The sequence below is a fragment of the Serinus canaria genome, chromosome 11 (assembly GCF_022539315.1).
Source record: "Serinus canaria isolate serCan28SL12 chromosome 11, serCan2020, whole genome shotgun sequence".
NCBI lineage: Eukaryota > Metazoa > Chordata > Aves > Passeriformes > Fringillidae > Serinus > Serinus canaria.
In genome coordinates this window covers 14,119,976-14,139,394 of record NC_066325.1, presented here as the reverse complement: position 1 = coordinate 14,139,394, position 19,419 = coordinate 14,119,976, and the positions used below count along the sequence as shown (strand labels likewise).

General features: G+C 51.0%; 2 protein-coding genes across 6 annotated transcripts in view; one reads left to right on the top strand and one right to left on the bottom strand.

Annotated features, from left to right (window-relative positions):
• Positions 1 to 14,107, top strand: part of RANBP10 (RAN binding protein 10) — a 65,258-nt gene extending 51,151 nt beyond the window's left edge. For 4 of the 5 annotated variants that reach the window (XM_009090714.4, XM_050979027.1, XM_050979028.1 and 1 more), the window contains 7 exons: positions 597 to 705; positions 1,701 to 1,849; positions 2,771 to 2,966; positions 4,325 to 4,449; positions 5,300 to 5,445; positions 5,931 to 6,042; positions 7,260 to 14,107. In XM_009090714.4, the coding sequence (XP_009088962.2) occupies positions 597 to 705; positions 1,701 to 1,849; positions 2,771 to 2,966; positions 4,325 to 4,449; positions 5,300 to 5,445; positions 5,931 to 6,042; positions 7,260 to 7,390 (968 nt within the window). In that variant the 3' untranslated portion in view covers positions 7,391 to 14,107. The remainder of the gene's footprint in view (positions 1 to 596; positions 706 to 1,700; positions 1,850 to 2,770; positions 2,967 to 4,324; positions 4,450 to 5,299; positions 5,446 to 5,930; positions 6,043 to 7,259) is intronic. The other variant, XM_030227482.2, reaches the window with a different exon arrangement.
• An 851-nt stretch (positions 14,108 to 14,958) lies between these two features.
• LOC103816700 (monocyte chemotactic protein 1B) lies at positions 14,959 to 16,749 on the bottom strand. The gene is made up of 3 exons (XM_009090713.4): positions 16,439 to 16,749; positions 15,722 to 15,827; positions 14,959 to 15,289 (listed from the first exon to the last, which is right to left on the bottom strand). Exons 1-3 carry the CDS (start codon positions 16,590 to 16,592, stop codon positions 15,181 to 15,183), a joined length of 369 nt encoding a protein of 122 aa, XP_009088961.2. The 5' UTR covers positions 16,593 to 16,749; the 3' UTR covers positions 14,959 to 15,180.
• Positions 16,750 to 19,419: the final 2,670 nt, after the last annotated feature.

Genomic DNA, 19,419 nt, shown 5'->3' with positions numbered 1-19,419 from the left:
TGCAAGTCACTGAGCTGTTTCTGGTGTAGTCAATAGCTGATACTTCTCTAGGAACACATTGAGGTGGACTTGCAGGAACATAGTTTTGTTGATATAATTACTTCTGCTTAGTGGTAGGAATATTGTGGAAGCAGGACTGTGCTGTGATTTAAGACCACAGGCCCTCTAAGAGTACTCCATTTATGTCATACTGAGCCATATGTTTGCTTCCAAGCTTGAACCATACAGAGAATGTATTATGAGGGTGACCTAGGAACTTGCCCTCTGAAATTGTCACTTCTCCAGCAGCCTCTTTTTTTCCATCTAGTTGCTTTTGTTTCCATTGCTGCAGAGCTCTGTGGCTAAAGAGCACTCCAACCCACCTTCTTTGTTCTTCGGATCCTTCTACTCTTGATGGTTTTTTGCTACTAAAAGATCCTTTCAAATTTTCTCGGGTTTTCCTCCCCTTAATCCATAATAAATCAAATATGGTCTCCAGTTCTCCCAAGCCCTTGTGCAAGGTGGTCGTGGGGACCTGGATGGAATGGATGAGACAGCTCTTTTGGCTGTTCCTGTGGGCTGGTCCTGTGTGTCACTAGGTCTCCTTTTGCTTTCAGGAATACAGAAGCTAGTATTAGCAGGCAGAGTGGGAGAGGCTATAGAAGCCACCCAGCAGCTCTATCCTGGCCTCCTAGAACATAACCCCAACCTGCTCTTCATGTTAAAGTAAGTATGAAAAGCTTTATGCTCTCTAATGCTGAAATGTGTAAATGAAGGAAGGAATAAGAACATGTGTAAACATCCAGTCTGGCTGCACACCTTACTCTGAATTCAGACTCTTTGAGCTCCTTTTGGGAGTCCTTTGCACAGTGCTTGTAGCACTGCAGATGTAGCCCTTTTGTTGCTGCTCAGACTAAATGTAGCTTTGTCTCATAAGGTCAGACATAGGTGGGTGAATTTTAGTTCTGCTGAGTGCCAGAAATTCCTTCAGAGGAGTTTCTTTACTGGTCTGGTGGAGATCTTGCAGTGCTGAAGCAGTGTCAGTCACTGTGAAGGTTCCTAGAAAGGCAGATATATGGAAAAGGCTGTCTGGGGTAGAGATTAAAGGAAGAAGTGTCCCAGTTCTCCCAGCTGTACAGAGTGGGTTCTCCCCAGACTTCTGAGACATATGAGGACAGTAAAGCTAAATGAGGAGCTGTCCTCACTGTGGATGTTGCATTTTTTACTCTTCCTTCTCTATTTTCCATTGGCCACCAGTATTTTTAGGTTGATGGAGTAGTGAAGGAATGATGGTATTTGAGATTTAGTACCTTCTCCCTGAAAAAAACCCTCTGCAATTTAATCTCAACTTCTTTGGTTGCGGGGCTGGGAAAGAGACTTTTTATTACCTCAGGAGCCATTTCAATCACAGAAAACCCAAGACTGGAGTACCTGCAGAAGAGCTGGAGGTGACAGCTGCCAAGGAACAGTTTTTTCTTATCAGAGTGGAATTAAACTTGCTATTTTGGGAATATCTCACCATCCATTAGCATCAAAAGTGAGCTTTCCAAACTCTTCCCTCTGTAGCATCATCGGAGCACTCACAATACAAAGGCACCAGGAGCCTGAAATGTCTTTTTGAAAGTTTCTAGGACTTGCCCAGTGGGGCCCTGAGGCAGGCTGAGTGCAGAGCATCCTGGCTGTCACGCCCCCTCTTGTCCCTCTTGCTCCCATGAACTCAGGTGCCGGCAGTTCGTGGAGATGGTGAACGGCACCGACAGCGAGGTGCGCTGCTTCAGCGCCCGCAGCCCCCGCTCCCAGGACAGCTACCCCGGCTCCCCCAGTCTGAGTCCCAGACATGGATCCAGCAACTCACACCTCCACAGTACTGGTAAGTGTGTCCTGTGTCTCCAGATGAGGAGAGCAGATGTCAAAGGTGGATGTGGTGGTGTCTAACGTTACCTGCTGTTTCCATGTGTTATGCTCTGAAATGTTCCTTTCCTGTCCTTCCCCAGCTGAGGGGATGTTCTTTTGCCATGGGTGTCTCTACACTGTCACAGAATTGGTTTTGCATTAGTTCTTTTCCACAATTGTCTGCAGAGCAGGTTTATTTCAGAATAAAGAAGCTTTTGAAGGCAGTCTTCTACTGCAACCACCTGTGACTTAGTGTTTCACTGATGGAGTGCTGAGAGGAGGTCTGGAAAGCAAAGCTTGTTTTCTGTACCTTGGACTCTGCAAAATAATTGCTTTCCAGAAAGAACTGAGCAGAAGCTGAGGTTTTTTCTAAAATATTTTAGCCCCTGTCAATTCTGTATCCATATAAAACTTGTGGTAATGAATTTGTGTCTTGTATGTCAGTGTGTTCTGCCGTTTTTGTGGAGAAGCAGGTGAAATTTCAAGCCTGACTCTCAGTGGTTTCTGTTCTCCAGAACAGAAGGAAGGTTAGCTTGTGCTCTTTAGGAGAGTTGCTGTTATTTGCTGAGTGTTGTGTGAATCACATACATCCCTAACTTTAGATAGCTTGTGGAAAGCCTGGGCAGTTCTGCTTTCAACAATAATTTCTGTACTTGTGAACTGTTTCTGCCAATCTCTAATTTACAGCCCGTTTTCAGAAGTTCATGAAGCTCAGATGTTGCTGGTGAGCAGTGGGGTTCCTTTCATATTCATTTGTGTCTTTTCTAAACCCCATTGAATTTAAGAATGATAAACCATAATTTAAGATCTGCAGTCTTTATTTTGCTTTCTTCCTTTGGGGCCACAACAGAGTGACACTGTCAGTCTGGTCTCATTTTTCTTTCTTCTTGGCTTTCAGGAGCAGATAGTCCAACCTGTAGCAATGGAGTCATGTCCACAAAAAGCAAACAGAGTCACAGTAAATACCCAACACTGAGTTCATCATCTTCATCTTCCTCCTCCTCTTCCCCTTCATCTGTGAACTACTCGGAGTCCAATTCCACAGATTCTACCAAATCTCAGCAGCACAGTAGTACGAGTAATCAAGAAACCAGGTATTGTTTTTCTTCTGGAGATACCTGAGGGGGGGTGGCATGCTGAGAACAGTCTCAGTCTGCTTTCTAAGGAGCCAGAAGGGCATCTCTCCTTCCCTTTTGAAGAATATTGTTATTTACAATATCTACCCAGCAGACACAAACCTGTTCTGGCTCCCCTGCCGTGGCTCATGCTTGGAGGTTCATCTCATAGAGAATATTATGATGCTCTTTTTTTAGGCACCAAGCTGTCCCATTACACTGATGCCTTTGGATCCCAGTGTGGTAGTTTGCCCAGAAGCTTTCCCAGTCAGCCTGGTGTTGTTTCTGCTGCCTCAGCCAGGCACATGTTCCTGCTGAGCAGCTTTCCTGCCCTGTCCTGTGTGAGGCAGCAGCTCAGGCCACAATGGCTTGGTGCATTGCCCTCTTGTGTAATTTCCTTGGGCTGCCTGTTGCCCTGTTCCTTCCAGGTGAGCCTCTGAGCCAGCAGTAATTTGTTTCATGCTGTGGCAGCTGGTCAGACTGAGCCTCCCTTCTCCAAGAAGCCACAGGTGATCCAGCAGTTCAGTGCAGTCACTGCTGCCATTCTGGATCGTGGAGCAGAGTGAGCTGTGCTGAAAACTGAGCTTCCTTTGGGCTCACTCTCCACACTGCTGTTGCAGGGCTGTCTGAGTGCTCAGTGGACCAGAGGGTGTCATTGTGATTAGAAGAATCTCTTGCTAATTGCAGCTGGCAGTCATTCTTCAAGTGCTGTGCTGAGCACAGCTTGCAGGGCAGTTTGTAGGCTCAGTTGTGACCTCTGGAGAGCCACCTAGCATGTAACTGAGTGAGAAACACTTGTTCAGACTCAATTTACCAGAATCATTTAATGATGCTTTATTTGTCTTTTTTTTTTTTTTTTTTTTTTAATATAGAGCCCATGTTCCAGTAAGCTCTTCTCAGTTACTCAGTAGTTAATCAGCAGTCTCAGTCTGCTGTCTTGGGCATTCAAGTGTTCAATGGTGCACTGTTTGCAAGGACTGGGGATGTATCACAGCCAAGATTTCCCTCCTGCAGTCTCTGAGTGTGTTATCTGTTACCTGGCTGCTGTTACTATCCCAAGGATCACCACTTCCTGAAGGGAAAATGCAAAATGTTTTGCACCTGGAATTACAACAGGCACTTAGGGAACAGAAACCTGTTTCATAAATTGTCATCAGGAGCCTGAAACAAATTTTGCTGCACTGACTTGGACCATCTGGCTCCCTGTAGTCCAACTGGCACTTTTTCTGGTGTGCTGGCTATTGCTGGGCACTGTTTGGCACATAAGCTCTTCATTTTTTCCCTTTTTATTTAGAAATTAAAATTGAATTTTAATTTCTTCCCTTCTTTCACCTCAGTGACAGTGAGATGGAAATGGAGGCTGAACATTACCCCAACGGAGTCCTGGAGAATTCATCCACCAGGATAATGAATGGCACTTATAAACATGAGGAGATCCTGCAGACAGATGAGTCCAGCATGGGTAGGTCCTCAGGGGCAGGAGGGGTAAAGGGAGATAGGAGCTGGTGTCAGAAGTTAAAACTGTGATTGGATCATGGGCAAAAAGCATGTACTTAGGGCTGCTTCCGTGAGTGAAGTCACTGCTTCATGGGGAAAATTAATCTGTCCTGGAGCTAAAACTAGGTCTGGCTTTTCATAGACTCCCAGCAGTGCTGTTGGTGTTTTGGAGCAGGGAAAACAATAGGAGTCAAAGGTTTGTTCCGTGCTGGTCATGGAATTGAGCTCAGAGCAGTCCTGGCAGAAGTGCCTGCTGGGGAGCTGAGCTGGGCTGTGCCAGGCTGGGCATGTCCAGCTGCAGGGTGGCCTCAGCACAGCTGTCAGCCACGACTGTCTTGTTTGTGGCTGCTCTAGCCAGGAGGGAGCAGACGAAGCAGCTACACTGCCTCTGAAACTGATTCATCCAGTTATAAAGGCTCTTGTGGCCACTAATACTGGGAAGCTGGTGGTGTTGGCCTCTCTGACTGAAAGCTTTCTGAGTCCAGGAATTATTAGACCAGGGCTTTCTGGGTTATACCCTGTGTTACATGCATGAAAGAGTAACAGACTGGAGTTGCAAGCTCCCAGGATTTTATCAGGACACTTGATTTCTAGGTAGTTCTCAGGCGTTAAACAGAGCTCAAATCTTCCCTGTACCTATCAGGCACTGTGACAAACCCACTACTGGCTGTTGTAGGGCAGGGATCACAGAAAGCTTCCACTGGAATAAACTTAGGGCAGGAAGCAGCTACCTGCTCCAGAAGGATATCCTGACACACAGTGGGCATTGGTGGGGAATGCAAGATGATTGTTTCTTCTCCACTGCTTCTCCTTAGAAGACAGCTGCCCCCAGAGGCAGCTCTGTGGAGGGAACCACGCTGCCACAGAGAGAATGATCCAGTTTGGGCGGGAGCTGCAGATTCTGAGCGAGCAGCTTTGCAGAGAGTATGGGAAGAACACCATGCACAAAAAGATGCTTCAGGTAAGCCTGGACCTTGTGCTGCATTGCAGCAATTCTCTGGGCCAGCTCTGGGGTTGTGGGTTCCTTTGCAGACACCTGAATAGCCCCCACTTCTGCACCTGCTGAGCAAGAAGGGACCTACATGGGGATCAGAGATCAAAACATTAATGTAGAGCATCTACACCCAGTTCTCAGCACAAGAGAGAAGAAATACAGCTCCTGCCCTGCTTCCTGGAGCAACTGCATGCTCCTCTTCTCTCCACGAGAACACTCCACCTGCCTTCCCATGCTGGCTCCCCTTCCAGGTGGAGAGGGCACCCTCTTTAACCCCCTGTCTTGGGGCCCACTGTGGTCCCTTGCTGCCAAGAAGAAAAAGGCCATTTCTTTTCAGGAGGTAGGCACTTCTCACCATGGTGATTGCAGGAGGTGCCCCAGCTGGACTTGGTGGTTTTCCTGTGTGTTTGCAGCCCTGCCTGATCTCACTGTGCCTTTCTGCTCCCTCCCAGGATGCCTTTAGCTTGTTAGCTTACTCAGACCCTTGGAACTGCCCTGTTGGCCAACAGCTGGACCCGATCCAGAGGGAACCTGTGTGTGCTGCTCTCAATAGTGCTATTTTGGGTAAGATCTCGTTCCTGTGGGAGTGTTTCCCCAGACATACCTGCTCTCAGGGGCTGTCCTGTGGCAGGCAAACCTGTCAGAAATATTTGTTTTTAGCTTTGGCCTTTCTTTCTCTTGCTGGGGACTGTCAGGGCAGTAATGCAGGAAGGGGAGTAGGAGGGAAGCCTACAGAGAACAGATCCCCTGATACATTCCCATTTTGACTCCTTTCCTTGCATGTTCCTCAATGCTGCCCCCAAGGATGCACCTCAGGATTTTCCTCCCCTGCTTTCTGAAGAAACTGAGATGTCTTTGATGCATTTCCCACCCCTCTCTCTTCATGCTCTGAACCCACCTGAACCATTTTGTGGACTTTACCAGGGCTCTTTTCCAACTGTGTGGATTAGCAGAATTCAGCCCTGGTATCATCATATTTTCTAGGAGGGAATGCAGTTGCATCCTCTGCACAGACTGGCTCCTTGTGCCCAGGCAGATTTTCTATGGGGTCTGAGCCTCTCACACTGAATATTCCAGAAGGAGATTTAGAGATTATCTTCTGGGGAAAGGAACAACTTGATGGGCATGCCCATGAGGGCTCATGTTCTGACTGAGCAGAGGAGCAGAAATTGCATATTTTGGGTAGGAGAGTCCCTTCCCCTGACAGTCAACAGCTGTTTGTCCATTGCTTGAGGAGCATGGACAAGTTGTCACCAGGGAGATGTGGTGTCTGGACATGCTGCATCACACAGGTTACCAGGCCCCTTGTGTAGCTCAGCTGAGAGTTCCCTCAGAAAACATGCCACTGTAAAGGCATGGGAGTGAGTTCATCCAGGGCCTGGGCTGCTGTGCAGCCTTGCACAAGTGGGAGAAATGGAGAGGTTGCCTCCCAGCTGGGACCAGATTCTCCTGCCTTTCCTTATTTCTCCATGCTTTGATGTCTTATGTTTTAAGGATTTTCTGGCAAAAACAGCATCATCGTTGCTTTTTTGTGGCTCTGACCAGCACAGCAGCACTCTCTCAAAGGCCCTGCTGAGCTGTCGGATGTGCTGTGGTGCTGGGCAGTGTGCAGCAGCAGCAGCACGGAGCTGGCAGTATTTGTGAGCAGCTTCCTTGCAGAGCCAACACCTTCTGCTAGGGATCTGGGCTTGGTGCCCAGCTGGGACAGAGAGAGGACTGAGTGCAGGTGAGCCAGCACCAGCCTGATCCTCTTCTGAGCAGCTTTTTCTTTGCCCCCACAGAATCTCAGAACCTGCCAAAGCAGCCCCCGCTGATGCTCGCCCTGGGCCAGGCCTCGGAGTGTCTGCGGCTCATGGCCCGCGTGGGGCTGGGCTCCTGCTCCTTCGCCAGAGTGGACGATTATTTGCACTGACAGCTGGGCGGGACGGAGCTGCTGTGGAGTGCTGCCCTTCACCCTCTGCTGCTGCCACTCTGCACCACCACCTCCCTGCCACCAACACCCCTGTAGCACACACACACTGCCTGTGCAAGGACTGAGTGAGTCCCTCACCGTGTGGCCGTTCTGAGCCCGGGGAGTCTGGCAGGTCTGACCCATCTCGCTGCCGCTGCTGCGGCTCCAGCGGCGCTCAGTATTTCGCTGGTTATTCTAATGTAGCACCTTCTGATGTAGGGATTTTTCTCTTTGTTTTGATTTGAGTTGTTTCTCATGGTTCCACCAATATTTTATCTGGAGAGTTTTGCTGAGCTGGTTTATGCTGATTTACTGAGGAAGCTCATCAAGTTGGTGACAGCTTGTTCTTTTCTTCCCTTCTCCCTCCATCGTGCACATACGGCATCATCCGTGCTAGTAATCCGAACTCTTCTCACAGTGGCAGTTCAGAGGGATTTTTTTATTTTATTTTATTTGAATCATGTTTATTAAAAAGGTCTCTTCCACCTCCACAAAGTCATTGATGTATTTATTGCCCACAGACTCTGTCCCAGCCACACACACCATACAGCCCCTCAGGAGGCCGGGTGAGGTAGGTCCTGTCACACACGAATGATGGAAATTGGAGGAGCCTGGTCCTTCATGGTGCCTCTCTTCAGAGCCCAAGGCTCTCAATCTTGGCTTTGTGAGTGGGAAGAGTAGAAGATTAACACTGCCTGTGTTGGTGATTGTGCTGTAGAAGCATCTCATAGCCCTGAGAAGGAGTTTAATCCAGCTCTCTGAACAGCTGAGGGACAGGACTGATGAATATGAAGTCATCTGCCACTGTATGGTAGAACCAGGTCATGTGAGTTGGCCAGAAACATCCGTGGGCGATGCCCTGGTGGGCTGACACTTTTTAATTAAATAACAAATCCCCCATTTTTCTCCATGGAGGAGGGCTCTGCCACTAACTCAATAATAAAAGTATTTCCTGCCCGCTCCCATCTCTGTAACACTGATCTAAATGAGCACTTCTAAATTTTGGAAGTGTCTGGAGAAACCTGGGCTGAGCTGTGCTTGTCCTTGCAGGTGGGACAAGCTGAGGTCAGGTTGCAGGTTGGGGTCAGTACCAGCTCTGTGGGGCCTGAGCCATTCAGAAAGGAGCAGCAGTGTTTCTTTAGGGATTATTAAGATAATTACTGAAGTTTCAGTCCCAAAAGAGACCAGCAAGGATCTGTGGGTGAGTAACCTCTGAGTAAAATGGACTGATGTGTCCATGCTGTGTGCCAAGCCCAGGGACTTGAGTGCTAATAAGCATTCAGACCACCCAGGAGTGTTTCTAAGCTTCTGTTACCTGGCCAGGCTGCCTGGTAGCACTGTGTGCTTTGCATCCTCTGCTGCACCATTAGGGGATGGCAGGTTCAGCCTGGCAGGTTCTGCACCAAATTAATTTTAGGTCAGTATCTCTGGGGAGGACCCAAGGAAGCTCAAACCAAACATGAATTTTACTGCTGTTCACAAATTTTACTTTTTTTTTTTTGAAGGTCAGTGAAGGATGACCAGGTTTTGTTGAGGTTTGTCCTTAAATTGGAGGTTAGTCTGTGCCAGGGCTTCAAGCACCAAGAGAGTTTGTGTGCCACTGAGAGAGAAAGTAGCAGCAGCCCAAAGCTTTAAGGATTTTCTGGGTTTGCAGGATGGATTTGCAGCTGGCATATGAGGTCTGAAATCAAGACAGAGCCGGGGGCAGGTGCCAGGACAGGCTGTGGCAGTGAATGTGCAGATGGTATTGGAGGTGGCTGAGAACATTACCCCTGTCTTTTGGTGAAGGTGTGCAGTGTGGAGGGGCAGTAGTCTAAGAAAGCAGGAGGTTTAGAGCTGCAGGAGATGCTTTAATCAGATCACTGGTACAGCTGCAAAGAGCAGGGGGAGCTCTACCACAGCCTTTCTTCCAGGGAGGCAGAGAGCTGCACCAAGCAGAATTTAACTTGCCAGTCTGGGGCTTCTGTTCCAGCTCTTCTCCAGGAACAGCTCCTGTGCCTGAAAGCTCATCTGTTGATTGCCAGCTCTGCTGATGGATCTTAGCCCAGCCTGCTGTCCTTGCCTTGCTGCAGGTGCAGAGATAACTCAGTGGAAAGGTTTCCTTCCCAAGGCCTCACGTCCCAGATGCCCCAGAGCTCTGCCTGGTGGGATTCTCCTGCAGGCTTTCCATTCCTTAGGCTGACAGCACACTCCTGGGCTCATTCTTGGTACTGAGGTACTCCAGGACCTTTCTTTGCCTTCCCCTTCTGGCAGCTTCCTCTGCTTTTGGTCATCACTTGCAGCAGTCTGGCTGCAGTCAGACCTCTCTCTCATCTTCATAGCAACACCATCTTTATCTTTCTGAGGGTTTTTTTATTCCTTCTCTTTGTGGTTTCTTTGAGCCAAGTCTCCTCATCATGTGTCATATTAATGCCCCATTTGGTCTCTCAGCAAAACTTTGCTGACTGTCCTAGAGCACCTTTTTTATTTTGGTTTCACTACCAAAAAAAAAAACCAACAAAACCAACCAAGAGATATTCCTAGATATTTGGTTATTTTGGTGCCAAGAAATGTGTGATGGATGTTATTTGGGATTTTTTAATTTACTTCAAGTGTTCTGGTGGTTTCACCAGTGGTTTCTGCTTCTTGTACTCAGATTCTGACTAATGTGGCCATGACTCAGTATAGGGAAGATAAGTGTGTTTGTGGTGTGATGTAGGTCCCAACCTACCCCTGATTCCTAGATGGGATTTCTGATGTGGTTTTCTCAGGTTGTATTTCAAAGCCTCTTGCCTTTGAATCTCCCTGGCTGCTCTTTGATGGTTCATGTTAACTGAAACTTGGATTATTGCAGTAGTTTTTAAAAACAGAGATAAAGTGAAATGGGGTCTACAGCACTGAATGTGGCTGTACACCTAACCAGAGGCTACATGGCAATTCAGAAGTTACTTTTATAAAAATGATTCGGGTTTTTTTCTTCCAAGTGCCTCAAACAAGTCCCTGCTCCCAAGAGTCCTTCAGTACAGCCATGTTTTACTGTGGAGCCTGTAGGAGAAACTGCTGGTGTGTGGTTGTCTCACAGGTTGCTCTCTGCTGGCTTCAGATGCTGGGAGGTGTTCCAGAGCTCAGCTGGACCCTGCACAAGCAGCATTCCTCAGCCCCAGGAGAGGCTCTCCAGCTGAGTGTCCTTCCAGGACCTGGGGAATGCCTCTGAATGCTGGGATAACTGAACCTTTTCCAGCTCTGCTGTGGCTGCACTCAGAGGGTCTCAGCTGTCCCCAGTCAGTTCAGAGGCACCATCAAAGAGCTGTGATCTAGAGAGCAGCAAGCACACTCCAGCTCTGTACTCTGGACACCCCACCCACCTTCCTGGCCCTTGGCACTGCAGCAAAGGCCTTGCAGAAGGAAAACATTTCACAGGGACCTGGTGGAACCTAATTTCAGGCCTGCACAATCCTGAGCTTTGGGTTTGAGTCCAGTGCCCTGCCTGTTAAAGTGGCCTTTTGAGAGGAGCATTTTGGGAGCTCCAGACATGGAGCCTTGGTCAAAGTGTCCTTCAGGGGTTCTGTGGAGAGACCTTCATGGAGCTGAACTACTTCACCAGGCTTCCCTCCCCATGGACAAGGGTTTGGAGAGCGTCAGGAATACATTGGGAGAACTTTGGAGTGAGATGCACACTTTGCAGTAGCTGGGGTTAAGTGTTTCTTGGAGGAGTATCCACCTCAAACACCTGGTTCTCCAGCCTGCGACCATCTTAGTGGCTCTGCTGGGTGCATTCCTGTTTGTGGGTATCTCTGCTCTACCAGGGGAGCCAAATCTTGTTCCTCCTGTTCCTCTTGGAGCCATCTTGTTCCAAATGATTCCTCTTGTTACTCCATGAGCCTACCCTAGCAAGTATTTAACCAAAGGTATTTCAAGACTTAGAGGTTTGGGAGAGCTCTCAGTCAAGCTGTCCTCTGAGCAGGGAGGGCAGCAATCTAACTCCTGTGCATCCTGCAGTGTGCTCCCAGAGCCAGCTGCTTTTGGGAAAACTTACTGCTACCAGCAATCCTTTCTTGCTTCTCTGCCTCCCACAATCCCAGTATTCCCCAGCTGCATGGCCACAGTGCTGTCTGCAGTGCAGGGTGCTGTGGGAGCTGCTCCAAGACCAGGGCCAGCTCTGTGGCTCATGTCTGTGCCAAACAGAGATGTGGCAACTCCCAACTGCCCTTCCTGCCTTGTTCTTCCCTGCTGGCCCAGAGGGGCAGGTCCCCATGTGAGAGTCCCTTTGTGCCACCCCTCAGCCTGCAGCTGGGCTGGCTGCAGCACTTCTTCCATTCCTCTGGAGTCTCTTGGGAGCTGAGCCCTTGTGTGTGGCCAGCAGAACAGAGAGGCACTCCAGTGAAGCCCTGGGCAATGCACAGCACCCAGCCCTTCAGGGGAGGTTGTCCAGTGGATGCTCTCCCTCAGCCCCATGTGAACCAAAGCTGGAGCTTGTTGCCTTGGGATGTGTGGCAGGTGTGTGGTGAAAGATGGGAGCTACAGCCCCTTTCTGTTTCCATCATCCTGGTGGTCCTCTCTGTGCTGCTGCCCACTGAGAGGTGCAGCTGTGGCTGGCATGGAGAATGGGCCTCTCTGGGAGTATCATTCCTCATGCTTACCTAAACCTGGGATCTTCCCATATCTTTCCTTCTCTTTTTCACAGTGACATCTCAATCTGTCCTCAAGCTGTGTCCTTGTTTTTCACATTTTATTAAGGCATCTTTACCATTCTTTAAATAGCTTTGTTCTTGAGGCTGCCTTGAAAAACTGGAGCAACCAGAGCTGCTGGAGGTAGTTCTAGGGATTGAATGTATCATTTTCCACCTTGGGTATCAGGGATGATGAACATCTCCTCCTTCAGCAAAGAAACCAGGCTGGACTGCAGCTGTGCTTTGGTACCTGTCTGTGTTAACATGTAGCACGTGTTGCTTAGACACACATTTCAGAGTTCTGCTGTCCTGGGCTTGATGGAGAAGGTGGCCTGTGGCAGCCAGGCTGTAGAGCAGTGTGTAAGTGCCATGAAGCTGTCTGGTGCACCTCATGGGGTCAGGAAGTTCTCCCTGTAAGAAGCAGTGCAGACTTGAACTGTCCTGTGGCAGAGAAAGAGGTCCCTCACTCTCCAGTCCTGGGTGCAGCGAGGCCCCGTGGAGCTGGTGACAGCCTGGGAGAAGAGCAGGGGCTCCTGGTCCACCCAGGAGTGCCCTTTGCAAGGGAGCATCTTCCTTCCAGCCCTGCCAGTGTGAGAGCAGCCTCAGTGGTGGGGCAGGAGAGAGCAGGTAGAGAGCAAGTGTTGGGTCTCTGGCTGTACCAAGGTGTTTCTGCAGAAGGACTTGGTGGGGACATGCTGGGTGCTGCTGGGACCCTTCTGCCCCAGAGGGATGAGTGAGGGAGGGACCTGCAATCCAGCAGTTCTTGGTCAGATCCAGAGCTGGCTGTGAGCCTTGTCCCATCTGCTGTGCAGGGGCAGAGCTGGAGGAAGTGTTGCTGGGGCTGTGTGAGGGGAGCTACAGCAGATTTGGGAGGAAAAGGGAGGAGCTGAGAGCCTGAAGGCCTCTTCCATAGCCAGCACGAGCTGCTTTCCACCATCCTTCTCTGCAACAAGAGGTGGCAGGTGATGGATGAGTGAACCTGGCATGTCTGTCCCTCTCCCCACATCCCAGACCAAAGCTCAGAGCCTGCAACTTGAGCTGGAGCAGTGCCCAGCAAGCCAGGGCATCATCCAGGCTTGAGGAGCACATGCACATCCTGCCAGCTCTTTTATTTGCGAGAGGGAAGCTTAACTCTCTCCTGGTCACAGGAAACCCACAAGTGCTGTGTGGAATTTACACTCAGATCACCACAGAAACATTCCTGGAGGCCGTGCAAACCTCTGCTCCTTGCTGAAGGTCCCATGGCCAGGCAGACACCTTTTCTCTGGTCACTCCACTTGGGTCCAGGCTTGTGCTTGGATGTTTTTGCTCGGCAGGACTTCAGCCACATCCTTCCTCCAGAAGGGAGCACAGAGGGATTTTTGTATGCTGGGCTTCTCACAGGCTTAGACTTGGAGAAAGGAGAAGCAGCAGCAGCTGTGGGGATAATCCAGATTTTAAAGAAAATTTGAAAATTCACAACTATGGTGACTTCCAGACCAAGGACTGGACTGGCGCTGGATTGGGATCGTGTCTCAGTCCTGCCTGTGCAGCTGGGGAGGCAGGAGAAGGCTGCAGCCCCTGAAGCTCTCACACACAGCAGTGCAAGCCCCAAGACCTGCTCAGCACACAGTGAACTCTCCTCTCCTGCTGGTTGCTCAAAACTCAGGTATGAAATGCTCAGCTGGAGCATGGGGTGCGAGCTCTCTGCAGGTTTCCCGGCAGCCCTGCAGGAGCAGCCACTGCTGGGCACAGCTCCCTGTGCCACTCCAGCCTTCTGCAGGCCCTTGGAAGGGAGTTTCACCTCTTGGGTACAACATTGGCTACGTGGACGTTACACAAACTGTGCACATTGGTTCAGTCTACGCTTAGTATTTGTGAATTAAGTTATCTGATGCTTCGCATGAAAACTTCAAAAAAGGGGCTCGGGGGGGTTGATTTTAACTGAGAAAAAGCCTATGAAAATATACTGGAAATATGGTAAAGAAATTGACATTCTGCTGTATATTGACAGAATTATTTTTATTAAAATACACATCCATGTGCAAGAGCCCGTGTGGAGCCGTGTGCTTTGTCAGTCTCTGCTCATCAGGGAAGGCTGTGTCCCCTCTGACAGGGGGTGCACAGTCCTCCAGGTGTTTGTCCCCCAGTATCTGTTACAGCTTCCCTTTCCACCATTGCTCCTCCCACTGTGCTTGCAGTTCATGGGCAAAAACGTCATTAGGGATGTTTTTCCTGTGCCATTCAAGGTCCTAGAAAATACAGCCCTGAAGTGTTTTCTGGCCATGAGCATAAAACACTGATGCAGCTTTAGGCTGAGGATCATTTGCCCCATTCCTTGCTTTCTCCTTTCTGTGGTTTTCCCATTGTGTGTTTGCAGCTCTCCCATGAGAAGATGGGCCAGCAGCCTGGTTTTAGTATCTGGGATCCCACCTGGATCCCACCCTTCCCTGGCCCTGTGGAGGGACAGGCAGCCAGGACACCTCTGTCCAGCTGAAGGGATTGTGTCCTCACTCTCCTGTGGACATTGTTCCTTATCTCTCTCGGACACTTTGCAGTGACCACCAGCACATTTGGAAGCTGTCAGGGTATTAAGGGTTTGGTAGATCAGTATCTTTTCCCTTAATTCTGGAGCACCTGCAAAGCCCAAGGGGCTGCAAGCATGCCCTGAGGATGTACAGCTTTGCCTGGGGTGAGGTAACCTCACCTATGGGTCCTGGACCCGTGCGTCAGGGCCTGGCTCCACTGTCACATTCCCAGTGAAGCACACTGTGACCAGGCACAGTTTGCTCCTGGAGAAATACGAGCTTGTGGCAGAGGCTTTTTTTGCTTGCAGCATGCCCTGGGTTTGTTGGGATCTACTGCTTGGTCTGGAGAATCAGGAGAAGTTCAAACAGCAACTTGTGGCAGTAAGTCTTTATTATAAATATTGGTTCCAGAGGCACATCTTGGCAGGGCAGTGACAGCAGGAGGAGCTCGGGAGACGGCAGGTCCATGGCACGGTGACACCTGATCCTGATGGCTCCTCCTGCAGTGACCCCGCGGCCACAGCACCCCCTGGGGAAGAGCTGCCAGCACGGTTGGCTCCCTCGGGAGACAGGAAGACTGAATGGGATGGGCAGGTCAGATGGTGGATGGATCTGAGTTTTTGTTCTGAAGCCGTTTCATGATTTTATTCACCCAGTCCTTCTTGGGGTCAGCACAGATCTCATCACCATTGGCAGCCACAATCCTGCAAGGAGAAAGTGAGGAAAAAGAGTGAAAACAGGAACCACGAGCCATTCCCTTCCTGTGCACTATTTCTCTCCTCCCTTTTTGCAGCCCCATCCAGGATCAAGGCTTGGAGCCATCTCCAGCAGCCTGTGCCCTCCCTGGGCTGCTGGTGAGTGTGTGAGTCTTCCCAGAGCACTAGCACTAGCAGACACCACTAAAACCCATCTTTTCTCCTCTTTGCCCACTCCCCAGAGCTGCTTTCCTACCACAGCCCCCCCTGGCTGGGACTGGGATGGGATGGGATGGGATGGGATGGGATGGGATGGGATGGGATGGGATGGGATGGGATGGGATGGGATGGGATGGGATGGGATGGGATGGGATGGGATGGGATGGGATGGGATGGGGGAGCAAAAGATCTGGGATGAGGAGCAAACCCTGGGATACTCACACAACTGCAGGCTTGGGGCAGTCCTTGGATGTCTCGTAGAAGCTTTGAGGGTGCCGGATGCGTTTCTGTGCATACTGAAAGCAGCATTCCACTGGTGCAAAGTGGGCTGGGGAGGGAAGGGGGGATGTTGTGAATTGCACCACCAGACAATGGCAGCACCAGGTTTGGAACAGCACAGAGGCTGCGGAGCACCTCAGCACCTATGGCATCCTGTGGCAGGGCTTTGTCCCCCTTCACACAGCAAGCTCAGGGCTGGGACATGGACAGAGGTGGGGCAGGGAACAGCCTGGGACCCCTCACAGCCCAAATTGCTGTAGCCCCCAGAGCACACAGTAAGGCTGGGGTTCTCAGCCTGGGGATGAGCTTTTGGGGCTTTCCAAGGCAGGAACACAACTTGCAGGGTGTTTTGGAAGGCTCCAAACAGCTCCATGTTCTCCCTCCATCCAACTCCTTGCTCATCCAGCTGAGATCTGGGGAACAACTGCCAGAGCTTCCTCCAAGCTCCTGCAGCCTCTCCCCAGGTCTGGCTTTGCTGAGAGCACCCAGCACCTTCTCCATCCATCCCTGCATCCCGGGATGTGCTGCCCTGCCCTGAGCAGGGGGTGCTGCTCCTGTCAGCAGCACCATCCCCTTTCCCCGCTGGGGTTCCTGCCCAACCTCCCCAGTGGGGTGTCCCCAGTGGGGGCTCAGAGCCCTCCCCTGCAGCAGGTTCCTTACCTGTGGCGTGGTGCAGGGAGAAGGTGAGCAGCAGGGTGAGCAGCAGGACAGTCCTTGCAGGGAGCATGGTGGCTTTGTGCTGGCTGTTCCTTCGTGCCCTATGCCGCCCTGCTCGCTGGCCGTGCTGTGCCTGTGGCTCTCTCCTCGCTGCCATTTATCCTCTGCCTGCCGCCCACTCAGGCTGCATTTCCAAAAATTCAGGGGTGTACCAAGAAGCCAGGGTCAAGGGGCTTTCTGTTGTTTATTTTTGGGACACATCCAGCCATGGGTGGAAAGGTTTGAGGAGCAGTTCTGCATTCGATGGAAGAGCTGTGACGTGGGAAGGGAGCTTCGAGGAACTGAAAGCAGATTAAACCATCTTCCCATGCAGGCAGGACATCAAGTCCAGTGCTCATCTGCTTGTTTCTAACAGGAGAGACAACCCACAGTCCCTGAGCAGGGACAGGTCTCAGGGGGCTTAATTGGTTTGCTCAGGGCCAAAGGCCAGTGAGGGAGTCCCACCCAAACCAACCTCCCCAGCCACGCTGGGCACACAGGGAGCACTGGGCTGGGCAGGAAAGCACAATGGGATAGACTGGGATGGGATGGACTGGGATGGGATGGGATGGGATGGGATGGGATGGGATGGGATGGGATGGGATGGGATGGGATGGGATGGGATGGGATGGGATGGGATGGGATGGGATGGGATGGGATGGGATGGGATGGGATGGGATGGGATGGGATGGGATGGGATGGGATGTCAGGCAGAAGAAGCCACACTGGACAAACCAGAAGGGACCCTGGAGCAGGGGGTGTCAGAGGTGCAATCAATCCAAGGTTCAGCAGACTTCACAGAAGAGGAAGAAATGGGGCAGGGGCAGTGGGGTGTGTGAGAAAAGTCTGGGTCTGAACACAAGCCTGAGCCCCTGTGTTTCCTGTGCCTCCCACACCAGCACTGGGATTGAAATGAGAGTTGGGGGGTGGAGGCTTGTGGCCATCAGTGCACAGAGATCTGCAGGGAGAGGGGACAGATCCTAGCACAGCCCCAGGAGAGCCATCCCAGAGGCCAGGGAGGAGTGGCAGGTAGCACAGATCCCAGTGGCAGCCCCATGGAGCACTGCTGGACATCAGCCCAGCTTCCATGCAGGGATCTGCTCCCTGGGCAGGCAGATGCAGCTGTGTGTGAAGAGGTGAGGTCCTGGTGGGAGCCCACAGAGGATGATGCTGAGTGGGAGCACAGGAGGGGACCTGGCTGTGGCTTGGATGAGGCAATCAATCCAAGGCTTCTCAGAGGGGAAGAAAGGTGGAGATGGGTTTCTTTGAAGATTATGTCATGTCTGCACGACTTCTCTGAAAGGAGAAAGGAGAAGGAAACAGATCTGATGTGCTGAAAATGCTGGTTTAGAAGAAATGGTCTGCAGGAGATGGGCTCTGCTGGCCTTGCATGGGGCAGGGTGGCCACACAGAGAGCTGGGCACAGCCCCACTGGGTTCTACTGCCACTGTCCCCAGACAGGACTCTTGCAGGGAATAAATGCCTGGCACACAGAAGCCAGAGCCCTCTTCTGTGGGCTTTGCATCACCCCCAGGCTCTCCTGCCCTCCCTGCCCACATCCCCAGTGCTCAGACCCTTGGGGCCACAGGCTCACACCAGCTCCAAGGCACTGGTTAAAAGCACACAACTGTAATTAAGGGAGAACTGAGCTAATGACTTTTTCCAGCCAGCATCCCCTGGCTCAGAAAACCTCAAGTAGAAGCCCTGAGCTCCGTTTCCAGGCTTGTCTGAGGCAAACAGTTGCTCCTCCTTTCCCTTAGCTATTTATTCCTCTCTCCAGAGGAAGCATTAGTAGATGCCTCTGTGTGTTCTTCATGGAGGAAATCAGTGCATGTTGGATGTTTGAAGGCCTGGAAAGGCCCCACAAGGCTCTGGAGGACTGGGCTTCCCTCCCTGCCCCTGCAGAGGACCTTTGGGTCTGGCTTTAGTCTTCTCCAGGCTCCTCTGCCCCTCCTGGGGTGTTCCCAGCACCCTCCTGAGCCATCCCCAGCAGTGGCACAGCCTCTGCCCCAGATGTGGAGCTCCTGCTTAGGCAAATGCAAGGGCAAGTGGAGAGAAGAGGGGCTACAGACTCTGCAGAGGATTTTATGGGTGCCCAACCTCACTATAATTAATAATTGAATACAGATTTTCTGACTGAGGAAAACCCCTGCTTTAGAAATTGAAATGGATAGACAAGGACCAAAAAAAAAAAAAAAAAAAAAAAAAAAAAAGCATTATAGAGGTGGGAAATATTCTCTGACTCATTAAATGCTTTGGGTTTTGAGGAGATAATCACAAAAGCTGATACTTTAACAGAGAACATGAACTGTTTGCCCGTGATAAATGCCGGGGTCCGGCTGGACCTGCCCCGCCCAGAGCCCCGGGGTCAGTGCTGCATCCGAGCCGCTGTCAGGAGAGGGCACCAAGCCCAAGCAAGCTGGGACTCCACGGCCTGAGGACTCCTGCAGTGGAAAGGCAGCAGTTGGAGCAGTTTCAGAGGTTCTGCAGGCTGAAGCCTCTCCTGTGCACCCAGAGTTCTCCACCTCCCCAAGTTCCAGACCTGCAGTGTGTCAGGGTCACCCCTCAGCTCGGGATGGGTTTTGCCTCTGCTGTGAAAGCATCCCTGGAGCTGCTGCTGCCAAAATCCCCTTCCCCAGGAGCTGTGAGTGCTGGCAGCAAGGGGCTGCCTGAGCGTCATCTGGGCTGGTGCAAGTGATGGTTTCTTTATCACTTGGTGGAATTTTTGGGGTGAGTTTCTTTTTTTGGTTGGTTCTCCTTTCCCCCTTATTGGACTGTTACAGGGAAAGGAGGAGGAAGTAGGGGGACATTCAGAGTTGCAGCATTGTCTTCCCAGGTCACTGTTACATGTGAGGAAGCCCTGCTCTGCTCCCCGTGGCTGAACACCTGCCCACCCATGAGAAGGGGAGAATTAATCCTTTATTTTGCTTGGCTTGTGTGCCAGT

Excerpts from the sequence above, each read along its gene's own strand:
- LOC103816700 (XM_009090713.4), bottom strand. The coding sequence starts at position 16,592 with ATGGCAGCGAGGAGAGAGCCACAGGCACAGCACGGCCAGCGAGCAGGG. Across the intron at positions 15,828-16,438 it reads CTCCCTGCACCACGCCACAG|CCCACTTTGCACCAGTGGAA; the intron begins GTAAGGAACCTG and ends TTCCCTCCCCAG. Across the intron at positions 15,290-15,721 it reads TGCCCCAAGCCTGCAGTTGT|GATTGTGGCTGCCAATGGTG; the intron begins GTGAGTATCCCA and ends TTCTCCTTGCAG.